Below are 16,392 nucleotides of genomic sequence, written 5' to 3' on the forward strand. Positions count from 1 at the left end.
ATTTCCGCAAGGCTGCCGTCACCATGAGCAGAGGACAAGCCATCGGATCTTGGCATTTTGGGTTTATGACTAACTGCTGCGAAGGAGTGAGCTTCTCAGTCACACTTTCTAAATATAAGTACCAAAACTTGAACTATATTATTATTTCATAGCTTCCTATTTGTTATGGTAGAAATCAAGTGGCTAATGTAAGCCGTTAGGTGCCCTAGAGACGTGGGTCTGCCCCCCAGCTCTGCCCCGTGCAAGGAGCCTGGTTGTTCAAAGCGGGGAGGCAGAGGTGGCTGTTTCCATTGCGCGCAGGCACACCGCCGCGCTCGCTATAGAGACTAGTGTCCCTAAGCCTTGCTGACCTCAGGCACCACGTCAACTTTGAAAAAACCTTTTGTAAAGTTTATACCAGTACTACTGTCTCCTGTACCACACAAGGGAAGGAAGTCAAACAGCCAAAGGAATTTGTGTCTTTGAAAATGAGCTTGGTGGGTTTCTTTGACTTATTTTTTTCTAGCTGAGTTCAACAGAAGACATCTAAATCCTACTGGACTCGCATGGTGTCACAAGGAGACCCAAACCTTTGGCTTCATTGTCTTGAAATATCTGGGGGAGGACTCCAGGTATTTAGCTGTCATATGTTCTTGACTACAGTGCTGGTTTTTAGACCAGAACACTTCACCTCCGTAGGCATTCTCTTTCCTTGCCTGTCTTTTTATCTCACATTCATCCACTTAAGGCAGATAAATAATTTTCAGTGTTTTACACTGCAAGCCAAAAGTAAGGCTGCAGTTTGTACAGGCCGTTCCTAATCTATCTATGATCTGAACCCAGTAAGAGTGCACCCACAGTAATGCAGAGTAAAAGCATTCCGCTGAATATCTACGACGTACTGAACTCTGCGTTACCTATGATGGGTGAGAAACAATGGCATTTTAAAAGCTAGCCCAAAGTGCTGCTCAGGAGACTATTTGTTAAACTTTCATCTCTCTCTTTTGAAACCAAAATACTGAGCTTGGATGACTGGGGGATTTAGCCTTCTCCTTATCGGTTTCTCAGAAGTGCAGAGGATGTATCTTCATTGCAGCTGTTGAAACTTATGCTAGCCTACCTGATATGTTTTTACCAGCTAGTGCGGGGATTGCTAACAGTGAGGCCAAAACATCAGAAAACTGCAGAGACTAACTCGGTGATACATTTCTCCAGCTTTCTCTGTGAGGTTGGTAATAGATTCTAGTTTCCTACAACTGTTTGGTAGTGGCACCCGAGTTACCTTGTAATGTAAAACTTGCTCTGTTATATCCATGCAGATTGAAGTCACACCTTTGCCTGAACCATGGAAATACCATAAAAAAAATTGCTGTTTCCTAATTTCAAAAAGCCTATTTGAAGTACCGGAAGGCTTCTTAACTGCCTTCATAGCCACAAAATGTATTCATATTAAGAGTGTGCAACTGTAAATTTTCATTTTAGAAGGACAGAAGTTTAATTTTACTCATAAAATATAAAAGATAATAAAGTAAAGGGTCAGACATTTCTAGCCTTAAGAAACAGCACTGTTATGATTTAGATATCAGTCATAAGTTAACTCCAAATCAATATTTGACACTTGCACTATATTTAAGTTATATTGCTGTAAAGTACATTAACAATTCACTGTTGAGAATATAGTTATTCCACAGATCAGTCTAAAGAAGGGCCAATGTAATAAACAATTTATAACTTTAACTATGTTTCCCGCAATAAAGTTCCAAAATCCTTCCTAAATAAATCTTGTGTAATATCTCATTATAACTCATAATTTAGTTATATGAAGAATTAAAGAAATAAATTATGGTTATTCTCTAATACTATGCATGTTTTATCTCTGCCCTTAGGAATCATTTCACATGACAATTGATTGCTGGACCCACATCTCTTATCTCAAGGGTGAATAAGAAATACTCCATAAAATGATTTTAGAGCTTTGGGATCTATAAGAGGATGTGATACACGCTTATCAGACCTCCAGAAACCACAAGTATAGTGACGTCTTTTATCACTGTATGAGGCAGGGATTAGCAAATACACTTCCTTTATTAGCGTGACAATTGATTAGAGGAAAATCATAGCTACATTGCATGCTCCTGAAGTGGAGCGGGTAAGTGTTGTCAGGGGTCAGACATGCAGTAATACAACCATGTACCACTGTGGTGCCAGGATGAGGAGAGCTATTGGATCACCCTGAGCCTGCTTCATCCTACTGCTGACCCTACATAGCAATCTGTGGCTGAACAGGGCTAAAGCGCGATGGGAAGGGAGCTTGGCATAGGAATGCTTCCAGCTTTCGGCTAATTCAGTCAGTTTGATGCTAAAAGTTAGCATTGCAAGGCTAAATTAAAATTAGCTAGCATGTTCTAGACATTAATAATGGCTTTGGTTGGGACTAGGTTTTCCTGTGAGGCCAAAAAAAGCTTAATAAACTTCAAAGTGGAAAGGGTAAAATGAAACATCCATACAAACCTAAAGATGTAAATGGATAATTGATCCAAAAAACAATTCATTTAGTGCTCTGAATCCTCTGCTTCCTCCCTCATCTCTTTTAGTCATACTCTCCTGAGAAACTATGTTAACTTACCCAAGTCTTTCATCTACTTCTGCTAATACAGAGAGCCAATGGCACTAGGAATGAGCCTTTTGCTACTGCAGCCTGAAGTCTTGTAAAATCTCTCAAAGATCATGGGAAAGGAGCTGAGCAGGGTATAAGTGCTTGCGCTTGCTGAAACAAAGCCTTTCCCTGCAGAATTTCCAAGGCAAGAACATTGTCTTGGTTGTGGGTGAGCTCCAACAGGCACCAGTGGCATTTCAGAAATCAGAGGTCTCATCCACATCAAAAATCAGAATGATCCCAGTTAGGATCTGCTGGGGACAGCAGCTACCCCAGCTGGACAGCCTGAAGCTGGTTGAGGTATTCCTACACACATCCACAGCGTACAAACAAATACTTGAAGTTTGTCACCAGTGTTTGCTTTAAAGGACTGTAAGCAAAGGCTGAGGTTTTCTTAAAGGCAACTGACAGTGATGAAATTTCCTCTCAGTTTTGGTCTCCAATGTGTGTTTGCTTTTTGAGGCAGCCTGCCCGGGAGCCAGACCCTCATGTAGTCACAGTGCAGGTATAAAAAGAGCATACCAGTCTGCCCTCAGACCCAGCCACAGTTTCAGATTTATACTTTGCTAACACCCTAGACTATAGTCACTGATTTCTTTCCTCCACTTAAAGTCTAGTCCATTTTCTATTTCTAGTCTCACAGGAAAACACCAGATCAATATTAAGACCCTGATGTCAGGAATTTAGGGAACCATCACAATCCCTTGTGCCTTACTGTCAATTAATTTCTCTTCCCACCACCCCTTCCTACAGAAACAGGCCTGTGCTTCTCTTTCAGGGAAGGCTGTTGTGAAGCGTGTGATGTAGCAGCTCTCATACCTCATTTCTTCCAAATTCCAGTACCTTATTAATCTGACTATAGTAATGTTATTCGTTCATAGTTGAGGGGTCCCAAAGCTTTGATTTGAGTCATTTCTCATTCACTCCAAAGGAAGCCTGTCACCTGCCATAGGAGTCTATCTTATTATCTTAATTCAATGTATGTATGTGTGTGTGGCAGAGCAACAGTTAAATAAATCAGAGAAGACCTGTGGGCTTCTAACTTGTTACTGAATGTCTCCCTTTCCAAAACTGATCTGGTGTCTGGCAGGGATGAGAGTATGGATGGGAGCCAGCTTGCTAAGGAGACAAGCAACACTGATGGTAGAACAACTGGAAGAGGAGAGACAGTTATTATCAGTGTTGTGATAAGAGTGTGGCTTCAGGTGACATTGCTGACCTTCGAGAACAGGTGGCTACATTTAGAAGACGAGGTAAAAGGAACAGTGAAGTATACCTTTCTGAGACTTTTGATTTTGGTGTAAAGTAACACAGAGCCAAGGAGTTCTAGAGGAACATTGCGAGTTCAGCTTCATTCTTCTGGCTTCTGAGAGATATGTGGAACTGAGATGCTGGTGATGCCACAGAGTGGACAGGTAGTTCTTTATAAGAAAATGCCTCATAGAAGAAAACCCACTGAATGCATTGTGTTCTATTTTTGGTAATTTTAAATATTTGGTAGTGTAATGGAACACTTTGGAATACAAAGAGGTTTTACTGTTTGCAAATGTAAATAAACTAATCATAGTAAAAAAAATCTGAGTAAATTTTTTTAAATATCAAAAGCAGAAAAAAATAGTGAGAGAAAAAACAATGCTGAAAACCATGACCAACAACAAAAACTTTAGCATGTTTAGATATTCTAAGCAGAGAGATATAACTATCCAGAGAGAGACAGGAACTAAAAATAAAATCGTTTTGATATTGCTGCATATATATTTGAATTCTCCAGTATATTAAAACATAGAAGTCCAATCAGTATACTTAGATATTTATATCAAAGTAATTAGAGAAAAGGATGCAGTGCAAGATGCTTTTCTTTAATAGTGTAAATAGCTCAATGAACTTAACTTATCCAAAAAGTGGGTTTTTTACATATCCAGCAGCAACTTTCTGTTTGCTCTGAAATGTTTTACCGTTGTCTTTTCTAAAGACATGAACAATTGTAAAAGTATGATAAACACTTCCTACATTTCTTTTTTGCTGTTGTTTTTTTAAGGATAGTTTAGAAAAAGAACAGAAAAAGCCCTTATCTCTCAGCATAACTAAAAAGTCTTTTTACTCTGTGGGATTTCTAATCCTCCTGTAATAATATTGGTAAAGAACTGGGAGGAGGAGGAAGAAATAAAAAAGTTGTTGTATGCCTGTCTTCTCACATATCTGCTAATTTTACCAGAATTTATTTTGCTGAAAATAGTGATGGGAACCAAGGTACAATTTCTATCATGTTTTTCAATTCTAGTGACAGTTAGATCCAGGAATTGGCTAAAATTCATTTTTAGGATACTGAATGCTTCAAATGTACATGTTAATTTTCTCTATACCAAAATGAGGAAGGACCGAATTCTTCAGCACAATGTAGCTGTGAAGATTAAAATGCCAAAGTACTTTTCAGTGATTTCCCCAGCTTGCTTATACATGTCATTTCTCATATTGATTTTTTTCTTTTGTATTAGTCATTCCTGAGAAACCTGAGACTGAAAAAATAAATTACATGGACCTGCTAATAGTAAGCGTGGATAGAATTAAGTCTTTTTCATGGACCCCTGTTCAGCATTTTGTTTGAGCATATGCAGAGCTCTTCTGGGCAAACTTTCGCAGCAGGTGACTGAGGCAGAGGTCTGTCACACACTGGAGAACACATCTGGCCCAGATGTTGCTGGAGCAGAATGGAAGTCACACAGCTTTCCATAAAAATATACCACACATCTGTGTCTCTTTGAGCACAGTGGCACAACTCTTGTGTGCAGCATTTTTATCTGCTCCAAGATCCATACACTGCAAATACCGGACCAGTGAGTCACAATGACCACGGGAGCACTGAGTGAACATGATACTACAGCACTTTGTAAAGGAGTGAATTGCGTGGGAGAGCATAAGGAGCAATCACTCGAATGAGTCATGTGCTCTGTTTCTATGCATCAATAGTTTGTTGAGTCTGAACCACAATAAAATAATGCACTCTGCTGGTTCAGTTCCTTGCGTGCTGTAAGGTACAAATCTACACAAAGAAAATTGTTGCTCGTAGCCAAGTATTTCAGAGAGCGAGTATGACATACAATAGACAAAAAAAAGAAAGCAGTACAAGTGATAGAAGGTTCCCTATTGCCCTATCACATGGTTAATATCCCTGAATATGTTTTTGAATGCAGATTAGTTGGGCAAAGGTTCTCCAACAGGAGTCAAAGATAAACACTAGGGACTCACTAATAGTTACAGTTCAATTGCATTGCTCCATAACTTCCTGAAGAATGGAGAGTTTAAGAAAAATAGAGATTCTTTCTTTCTGGTTGGACATTTTTAAGTTATCTTTTGTAAGACCACATAAAATGATTTAGTTCTCAAAGAATAACTGAATTATATAAATAAAACATTACATAAAAGATGTCTCAGTACAATTTATGTGAAGTGAATTTCACAAGGACCGGTCTATTGTAGAAAATTCAACTTATCTCTTCCTGATCCTTTTATTCTATCTAAACATAGAAATTTATGTCAGTTCAAAAAAATCTGTTACTGTTTCTCATAACTGAAGCCATTATTTTCCCTCCATGATCCATCAGGTAAAAACAAGTGCAATAGATAGCTCTTGCAGAACCTTGAACATAAAAGGCCTCAAGAATAGAATAAGTTAAATCCATCTCACTGTGCACTATAACTGGAAATGATAACCTTGATGTTAAATTTAAATCAAGACATATCACAGATTTCTGACTATAATTGTTATCTGCCATATAAATAAAATTATTATAAAATGGAATTTGACTTGGAAAGGTATAGTTTTGCCTGTTGCATTGCCTGTAAGCAAATTGAACTCTGTGAAGGTTTATCACCCTTTGCCACCTTCTTCCTCCAGTCTTTCTCACTAATGGATCCATTTGACTGCAAAAATATGGAAAGAGCTGAAAACAAATGATTAATCTTCCACATTACTCTCTATTTCCAGAGCTTTCTGATTCCATTGCATTACTGATTTTCCTATCCTTTGTTCCCCTGCCAGCCTAGGGAAAAAGAGATCCAAAATTAGAGCTCGTATTAGAGTGATAGCATTTCACCGGTATAACAGCAGTTTACAGACGAGCAAAATAAGGGAACGAGTGCAAGTGCATGGATTTAAGCCAGCAAAAGGAACCACTGGATCTCAGCAGCATGTGTGGTTTCCAAGCTTGGCCTCAGCTGTATTGTTGCTAGCGGCAAAGGGGCTCTAGCAGGCATCAGACTTTCTCAGAGCAACCCAGTGCAAGAGAAAAATGAACGCCCTGGCCCCGTAACATGCCTGCCTTCCTGCTTTTCCTTGCTTTCCACTTCTGCTGAGAAAAGAGGGTGCGCTGGCTGCAGGACTCACACCAGTGGGGTGGAAATGTGTTCAGGCTTGGAAGACAAAGACTGACTGCACCTCTTCACCCACAGTACATTGTTCTGGGGAGGCCAAATATGCACAGACTGCCTCAAAGACAAATACAAAATAAACTAATTTCTTTGATGCAGTGCCTATTTGAGACGCATCAAAGTGAACCTATCTCCTGCTTGCAGCCAGCGCTGCTGCTTGTCTCCCACCCTGGGCCAGCGCATGCTAGAGGCAGCTGGCAGATCCAAACACCATTAACCAGCTGCGGCTGTGCAAGCACGCAAGGACAAAGCACAAGAGAGAAAATAGCAGGATGCAGCAGCAGGGGAACATGCCTGCCGGCAGCAGCCCAGTGTGCCAGGCCGTATCACCTGGAGGCCATCACACGCGGGTGCCCGCTCCTCACACAGCTCAGAAGGGTGCAGTTCACTTGCAGCTTCTGCTCCTTTCAGCTAAAGGTGGTTCACGAGGCCACACTTGGTAGAGACAGCTTGAAACAGCTAACTTCAGTTTGCAACATGTGGGTTATTACACGCACCCCTCAGCAGAGTCTCATCTCTCCTGGATACCTTTACAGCAGAAACAGAAAGAAGCCCATCAAGAATGCTTCAGAGGAGAAATGCAATTTTGGTGCACTGATTCAGCATCTCAAGGAGCTTTTCTCTCTCCTTTGACTATAGGAGAAATCAAGGAGACAAAGTATTCAACTTAGCTGGACAAACAGACCTTCGATTGCCTGTATGTTGGTTTAGGAAAATATTTATTGTACAGGTGTGCTTTCTTCAGAATTACTGGTGTCGCTTCAGTGGAGTCCTGCAAGATCCTGCTGACTTCCACTGGAGGGCAGAGGCCAGCACAGAGCAACTTGGACCAGTTGGTATAATCTGGAATTCTGAAAAATTTTCTATTTCCCTGCAGTCAATTTTGTTATTTTTTATTCCTGGCAACTCATTTCCTGTGAACTGCAAACATCTGTGCTTTTTAAGATTATATTTATTTTATCAACAATTTTTTCAGTTGGGCAAACTCAACTTTTATTTGCAACATTCATAATGTTTTAAGTCTGAAAAATCATGTTAGAAATAGTACTTGAACATCAAGATTGCAAGTTTGACGCAGAGATCTTTCCAAATAACAGCATTCCTGTTCTTATTACATAAACCTACTCTGTGGGATTTGCTAACCTCATACTGTAACAGTGTTAAACGCAGCTCCTAGCCAGATAAGAGACGCATGGATTGATGGTTTGATACTCATAAATAACATCTTGTTGGGGCCATGAGCCAGTAGCTAGCATGAGTCTCAGAACAAACATGGACAGAGGACAGCAGGAGACTTTGCCTGGGAGTCTCCCAATTCCTTCCACGCCAGTTCTTATCAGGACGGGTTTGGCAAAGCCACTTAACCTCTTCTTCTTTCAGAGTGGATGATTGCTTTCCAAAATCGCATGAATGCTATGACAGCTAATTAATTATCGCTGCATTGTGCTTTACAAATGTAATTAGTATCAAGAGGGTTAGTAGGGAGAAACACTGCACAGAAAATGAAGGTGAACCGAGACAGAGTGCTAGAATGACTCTAAGTGTAGTAAGATAGAAAGAGGAGAAAAACAATAAATAAGGAAAGGAGTTTTGAATAGCAAGTACATAAGAGATGTGTATGAATGAAAAACAAGGTGTGCTGCCTTCCAAAACTAGAGGAGGGGAAAAGGAAATTAAAAATTAGAAGCAAGGCACTGAGATGAATGGATTTGAAGTACAAAGAGAAGAAAAGAAAATGAAAAGATGTAATAAAAGCCTGCTAGCCTTTAAAGTAATGAATCTTTTCATTTATTTATACCGGGTTTTGATATTAGAGGAAAATGGTAGCACGCTTATACTGAGCTCACACTATGTTAACACAGAACAGCTCCTAATTCCTGCATTATGTTGTTAAATAATTAACTGATGAATCATAAGTAAATAATTGAAACTTGGTTCTCTGAGCCTCACAACTGAGAACATAAAACTGTAACAGTGATATCAGATTTTAACAGAACCAATATTGTAGTTAATTAGAAAAACTGGGAAAAAAGTCTAAAAGCTGTAGCTGTAAAGACTGCTAGCAGAAGCACCTGGGCTCCATGTCCCCATGGAACAAAATAAAATGGATGATCTATTATTTAAATCTCCTATATTAAAGTTACATCCAGAGAAGATGAAAGCATGGATTGCTAGTTCCTCTGCAAAATACCTAGGCATGCCCTGGGCCTTGTCCTGTTGGAGAGGGTCTGTGATTTGGGCAGCAAGATAGGAAAGGGCATCACTATGAAAGGCTAAATCAGTCTTGAGTTAATGTTAAAATATCTTTTCCTCCAATATTCCTAAAATTAAGAACTATAAAACAAATCCTTACACTTCAATAGCCAATAACTCATCGGTTCCATGGCACTATTTAACATTAAGAACAAACAGCTTCAAGAATCTAATAATAATTGTGTTTATTCTTATAAAAGAGGAACAGTAGACAAACTAGAAAGATCACTTTTTGCAATCACAAAACAAAATAATTCCTTTTCTCCCATGAACATCGGTTTTATTTTCTGATATAGCAAAAGCACATGTACTTCAAGTCTAATCAATTAATCGTGATTCTGCCATCACCACAGTCATGGGATTACTTGTATTTTTTTTACTATGAGAGAACTCATAGAATCATAGAATCATAGAATCATAGAATGGTCTGGGTTGGAAGGGACCTCAAAGATCATCTAGTTCCAACCCCCCTGCCATGGGCAGGGACACCCTCCACTAGACCACGTTGCCCAAAGCCCCATCCAACCTGGCCTTGAACACTTCCAGGGATGGGGCATCCACAACCTCTCTGGGCAACCTGTTCCAGTGCCTCACCACCCTCACAGTGAAGAATTTCTTTCTAACATCTAATCTAAATCGACCCTCCTTCAGCTTAAACCCATTACCCCTTGTCCTGTCACTCCACTCCCTGATAAACAGTCCCTCTCCAGCTTTCCTGTAGGCCCCTTCAGGTACTGGAAGGCCGCAATCAGATCTCCCTGGAGCCTTCTTTTCTCCAGGCTGAACAACCCCAACTCTCTCAGCCTGTCCTCATAGGGGAGGTGCTCCAGCCCTCTGATCAGCTTTGTGGCCCTCCTCTGGACTCTCTCCAACAGCTCCATGTCTCTCCTGTACTGGGGCCCCCAGAGCTGGACGCAGTACTCCAGGTGGGGTCTCACAAGAGCAGAGTAGAGGGGCAGGATCACCTCCCTCGACCTGCTGGTCACGCCTCTTTTGATGCAGCCCAGGACATGGTTGGCTTTCTGGGCTGCAAGCGCACACTGCTGGCTCATGTTGAGCTTCTCATCAATCAACACCCCCAAGTCCTTCTCCTTAGGGCTGCTTTCAATCCATTCCTCGCCCAGCCTGTAGTTGTGCTTGGGATTGCACCGACCCATGTGCAGGACCTTGCACTTGGCCTTGTTGAACCTCATGCAGTTCGCACGGGCCCACCTCTCCAGCCTGTCAAGGTCCCTCTGGATGGCATCCCTTCCCTCCAGCGTGTCGACCACACCACACGGCTTGGTGTTGTCAGCAAATTTGCTGAGGGTGCACTCAATCCCATTGTCCATGTCGCCGACATAGATGTTAAACAGTGCCGGTCCCAGTACTGACCCCTGAGGAATGCCACTCGTCACTGTTCTCCACTTGGACATTGAGCTGTTGACCACAACTCTGTAAGTGCGATCATTCAGCCAATTCCTTATCCAGCGAGTGGTCCATCCATTGTACCCATGTCTCTCCAATTTAGAGACAAGGATGTCGTGCAGGACAGTGTCAAATGCCTTGCACAAGTCCAGGTAGATGATGTCAGTTGCCCTTCCCTTATCCACCGACGCTGTAACCCCATCATAGAAGGCCACCAAGTTTGTCAGGCATGATTTGCCCTTAGTGAAGCCATGTTGGCTGTCACCAATCACCTTGTTATCTTCCATGTGCCTGAGCATAGTCTCCAGGAGGATCTGCTCCATAATCTTGCCAGGCACAGAGGTGAGACTGACTGGTCTGTAGTTCCCTGGGTCTTCCTTTTTTCCTTTCTTAAAAATGGGGGTTATGTTTCCCCTTTTCCAGTCGGTAGGAACTTTGCCAGACTGCCAGGACTTCTCAAATATGATGGAGAGTGGCCTGGCCGCTTCATCCGCCAGTTCCCTCAAGACCTGCGGATGCATCTCATCAGGTCCCATGGACTTGTGCACCTTCAGGTTCCTTAGATATTCTCGAACCTGATCTTCTCCTGCAGTGGGCGGTTCTGCATTCTCCCAGTCCCTGCCTTCTGTGACCTGGGCAGTGTGGCTCTCTAGAAGCACAGATCCTGCTGTGCAGAGCCATCACATTCCTTCACGTGAACAACCTGGTAGGAATCAAAAATCTAAACAATAGCAAATAATTATTCCAATAAAGAAAGAAATTACAAAACTCTACAAGGGTTATTGAATAACACTTACTTCGTTTGTTCATTCTTGTGATCTGTTATTTAAAAAATAAATAGAAGACATTTTATTTTTTATAAGCCCCCACCCCTCCAGCTTCCTGATGCTCAGTCCTGCAAAACACTTGCCAGCAGCAAAAATTTTAAGTGTCTTTGTGTATCAGTGCGGTGATGAAAATGTACCACAATTTCTCAGCACCCCCTAATAACCTCCACGTCTGAGGTTAGACTGATTTCACACACCCCTTTCACCCGTGTCCGCTGGCATCTGTCCCTCAGCCCCCTCCTGGGGGTTCATTTCACCACGGCCTGAGCAAGGGCGTAGGAAGAGGAGCTGGTCTCGAAGTAGCACTCCAGCTGCCCGCAGAGCACCTCAAAGGTGGGCCGCCCGCCCGCCTCCGCGCTCCAGCACTGCAGCATCAGCTCGTAGAGCGGCGTTGGGCAGGTCTCCGGCTGGGGAAGTCTGTACCCCTTGTCCAGCATCTGGATCACCTGGTGTCCTGGCATACCTGCAAGCCAAAAGGAGTTCGTTGGATTACTCGGGATCTACTTAGTGACTCCTATCTCTTACAGAGACGAGGCAACGGGATGCCCTCCCCCTCCATGAGGCACACGTGCATGCTGAGGGCAGAGCTGGCCCTAGCAGACCCCCTTCAATGGCAACAGGACACAGGAGGCACTGGAGGATCCCAAAACAGCAGTTAAAAGCCAGCTCCAGCACTTCCCAGTCTCTTCACCCCAGCTGCCACACCTGAGAGGCATAGCAAAAGGGTCCATCGGGGTGTGAGGCTTTTCCTCTGCCACCTGGGTTTGCCGAAATATTTCTGACATCTATTTCTCTTAAATTGTTCCTAAATCCCTCTAGTCTCAGTGACTCCAAAATCTCCCAAGAAAATTTGTCCTGCTGCTGAAATTTCCTCACATTTAGAAAGTTTTCCCTAACGTCAGCCCTAATTTTCCTCTGATGCGGCTATGCAATGGCATCCTGCCTGCTCTGTCACCATGAGTCATGGAGAAGAAACCACCCCCCAACCTTTGCTATACCTTTATATATTAAGACTATTGTCCCATTCCCTTTCAATTTTCTTTAAATTAAATCTTGAATTGCATAATCTTTACTTCTTTTCCCTGGATCTGTGAATGGCATTTCCTCTGTACATTACCCACTGCCACCATGGATCAACATAACCTCTTCTCCTAACTGATTACTGAAGACAAATTCCTGAAAGTAATATCAAGTAAGCAAACAGTCATGGCAAAAGGACATTTTCTACTGTAAAATTACAGGTAAACTATGCCTTTGGCAAGGGATAATGCTGAACATATTTTCAGACAATACCGAGAATCATGGTGTTACGTATCCTTTATACTTGAATAGTTTATTTACATTTGTGTCTGCATATGCTCACACCTGTGGTTTATATGAAAAAGAGTTGAGGATTTTGGCTTTGTTTTATTTCTTTTCTTTTCAGAACGGTTTCACAGGAGGTGAGGGTGGGAATGAAAAAGCAAAATCAATTTTTCCTTTTACAGAAAATACCAGTTTGGGACCCTGTGAAATGTAGTTTATGGTGAACACACCAACCCTCAGGCCTGTACAGATGCAGCATAACTTTTTTCTGCTTTAGTCCTTCCCTTGTGTTCTCCTCACCAGCACAAAATGAATCACAGTCAGTCATTTCACTGATATCTTGTGTTATTGGAGCCACAGTTCCCTGAGCATTTCTCACAGTGCTAGGAGTAATAGCTGCTCTCATACCATTAAATCTACTTTTGAGATTGGTGACATTTTATTCCTAATTCTTGTGATCCTTCTCTTTATGAAGACTCTCCATTACAATAGTCAAATACAAGGGAAAGGGGTAAAAACATCCTGATTCATTTTTCAGACTTCTTCTTTCTGAAGTGCCTGTGCAGCACTTCACACATAATAATCTGTTCTTCCATGAGTATCCTCAAAAATATAAATTTAAAAAAAAAAAACAAAAACCAAGGGCAGGATGGGGGACAGAAAAACCTTCACTTTTTCACATTCCAAGAACTGGCATCTTTGATCAGATGCTGGAGGGAAGTAGCCAGTTGGCTTAGGTGCTGTGCAATGTCGGTTGACTCCAGCAGAGGAAGCTTGAATGGCTGCTAATCACAGCCTTTGGAAGGCTTCCAGGGAGCCTGAGGCAGCCAGAAGGTCTGACCCACTAAACGAGCCTCATCTGAACAGCCTTCTTTCTGTATTTACAGTTTTAACCCTTTAACATGCCCATAGGATAGGCATTCAATGGTTTTTTGTGTGTCATTCTTAAACCGAGAAAGCATTAGACATCATTCTTTAGGTAAAAGCACTTACCAGCGTAAGGCATCTTCCCGTAGGTGATTATTTCAAACAGAAGTATTCCAAACGACCAGACATCTGACTTAACACTGAATTTGTTGTAGCGGATTGCCTCCGGGGCTGTCCATTTCACTGGGAGTTTAGTTTCAGGCCTAGCCTCATATACGTTTTCATTTTCTACCTGTCATGGGTAAAACAAAGCAAGCTTGATTTCAGATTTGCTTCAGTAAAGCATTTAAGCACCTGACTAAAGCAAGCATGTGCTTAATCTTATGCTCTTTTAGCTGAGCACTTGCCTTTCATGGTATTAAAGCATGCACTTACTGAAGTCTATTGTTGAATTGGGCTTCACAGTTGAGAAATGCTACCATTCGTCAGAGGCTTTTCTAAAACATCTATCATTTCAAGCGAGCACGCAGCGTTGGAGTGGCTTGTGATTAATTACGACCTGCTACTGTGAATTCTGGACCTGGCATGCAAGATTTCAGAAGTCTATCAGGAGCGGCAGTGTAAGCATCCTGCTGACACTAGAGACCACATGACTCCACGTCTGGTCTTCAGCAAACAGAGGAGGCAAGAGCAAGAGCTAATGAATTTCATAACCTTTCTTCTGTGATTTATTAAGGTGTTGAAGGGCCATTGACTTTGATAACAATCACTTACGTAGGTTTTGGGAACCAAAGAACAAACTCCAAGTGATTCACATTAACATATTACCTTACAGTGGGTCCAATTAATGCATGTAAAGTGAAGATGAAAGACACATAGAAAAAGGAAAATTGTTTACTTGCAAATTTGTAGAATTGTGTCCTTACAGTTTTATAGCACAGATATCTAAACTTTGTGAACATTTTTTCTCTCTTTAATTCCTAAACCTAATTTAGTGTACATCAGTCACATCCAAGCCTTGGTCAGGTTTTTTGCATGCAAATCCAGGCAAATGTGTACAAAATTTTGTTTGATTGATTTTTTTTTAATACAGAATGTATGTTTCCCAGCTGTAATGCCCTATAGTTTGAAAAGACTGGTTGTTAGTGTTTTGTACCTACATACTGATACAGTTGGCATCTTGACCATAATACTCATCTCTAGAAATAAGAAATTATTTCATTATGCTAATTAATGCATACAGGTTTCATTTCTCACACCTACCCCTTTGGGATCTTTGCGTGTGACTATGTTAGTGCTTCAGCTTAGGAGACAGAAGATTCCTAAGAAAGTCTGCCAAGATGACTCTATGACAGAGTATTTTAGTAAAGTTCAGTTTTAACAAGAAATGCCAACAGCTGTAAATTATTACCGTCTCTAGTGAGGACAGAGGAGAAATATCCATTGTAAAGCATTGTTCATTTAAAAATATATATTTTTCATGTTAAAAAATGTGCAATCTGAACTTATGCATAACTAGAAGAATCAAAATTAAGCAAAAAGCACTTTCAAAGTCCCTTGATGCCATTGTCAAGCCATTATTCTATACTTCAGTATGTAATAAATCCAACTCTGTTATGAGCTTCAATTTCTGCTGCTTGAATGGGAAAAAACAAACAAGAGGCAGAGGGCTTTTTTCTCTGTTTTCCTTATCAGTGCAAGAACATAAATCAAAAAAAACAATAATAAGACCTCAGAAATTATGGATTACATATTGAAATACATAAAATATGGCAAATCAAATCTTTCCAACTCTAAACAAATCATTTTCAGAGGTAGGAAATCTCATTTCTAAACCACAGCTCTTTTCTAGGGTGATCTTGATGTACACGGGTCAGGGCAATCCCAAGCACAACTACAGGCTGGGCGAGGAATGGATTGAGAGCAGTCCTGAGGAGGAGGACTTGGAGGTGTTGGTGGATGAGAAGCTCAACATGAGCCAGCAGTGTGTGCTTGCAGCCCAGAAAGCCAACCGTGTCCTGGGCTGCATCAAAAGAGGCGTGACCAGCAGGTCAAGGGAGGTGATCCTGCCCCTCTACTCCGCTCTCCTGAGACCCCACCTGCAGTACTGCATCCAGCTCTGGGGGCCCCAGTACAGGAGAGACATGGAGCTGTTGGAGAGAGTCCAGAGGAGGGCCACAAAGCTGATCAGAGGGCTGGAGCACCTCCCCTATGAGGAAAGGCTGAGAGAGTTGGGGTTGTTCAGCCTGGAGAAAAGAAGGCTCCGGGGAGATCTGATTGCGGCCTTCCAGTACCTGAAGGGGCCTACAGGAAAGCTGGAGAGGGACTGTTTATCAGGGAGTGGAGTGACAGGACAAGGGGTAATGGGTTTAAGCTGAAGGAGGGTTGATTTAGATTGGATATCAGGAAGAAATTATGATGAAGGTCATGTGACACTGGAACACGTTGCCCAGAGAGGTTGTGGATGCCCCCTCCCTGGAAGTGTTCAAGGCCAGGTTGGATGGGGCTTTGGGCAACCTGGTCTAGTGGAGGGTGTCCCTGCCCGTGGCAGCGGGGTTGGAACTAGATGATCTTTAAGGTCCCTTCCAACCCAAACCATTCTATGATTCTACAATTCTATGATCTTGATCAGCGATAGTGGTATTCTACATGCTCAAGGGCCAGAGGAAA

General features: G+C 41.9%; 1 protein-coding gene across 1 annotated transcript in view; it reads right to left on the bottom strand.

Annotated features, from left to right (window-relative positions):
* Nucleotides 1-9,488: 9,488 nt before the first annotated feature.
* The window catches only part of FRK (fyn related Src family tyrosine kinase), a 56,138-nt gene continuing 49,234 nt past the window's right edge, over nt 9,489-16,392 (bottom strand). Inside the window, exons 7-8 of the mRNA XM_054822197.1 lie at nt 13,849-14,014; nt 9,489-12,013 (exon numbers count right to left, since the gene is read on the bottom strand). Coding sequence (XP_054678172.1) covers nt 11,799-12,013; nt 13,849-14,014 — 381 coding nt within the window. The 3' untranslated portion in view covers nt 9,489-11,798. The remainder of the gene's footprint in view (nt 12,014-13,848; nt 14,015-16,392) is intronic.

Source organism: Grus americana, chromosome 3 (genome assembly GCF_028858705.1).
Source record: "Grus americana isolate bGruAme1 chromosome 3, bGruAme1.mat, whole genome shotgun sequence".
Lineage (NCBI taxonomy): Eukaryota > Metazoa > Chordata > Aves > Gruiformes > Gruidae > Grus > Grus americana.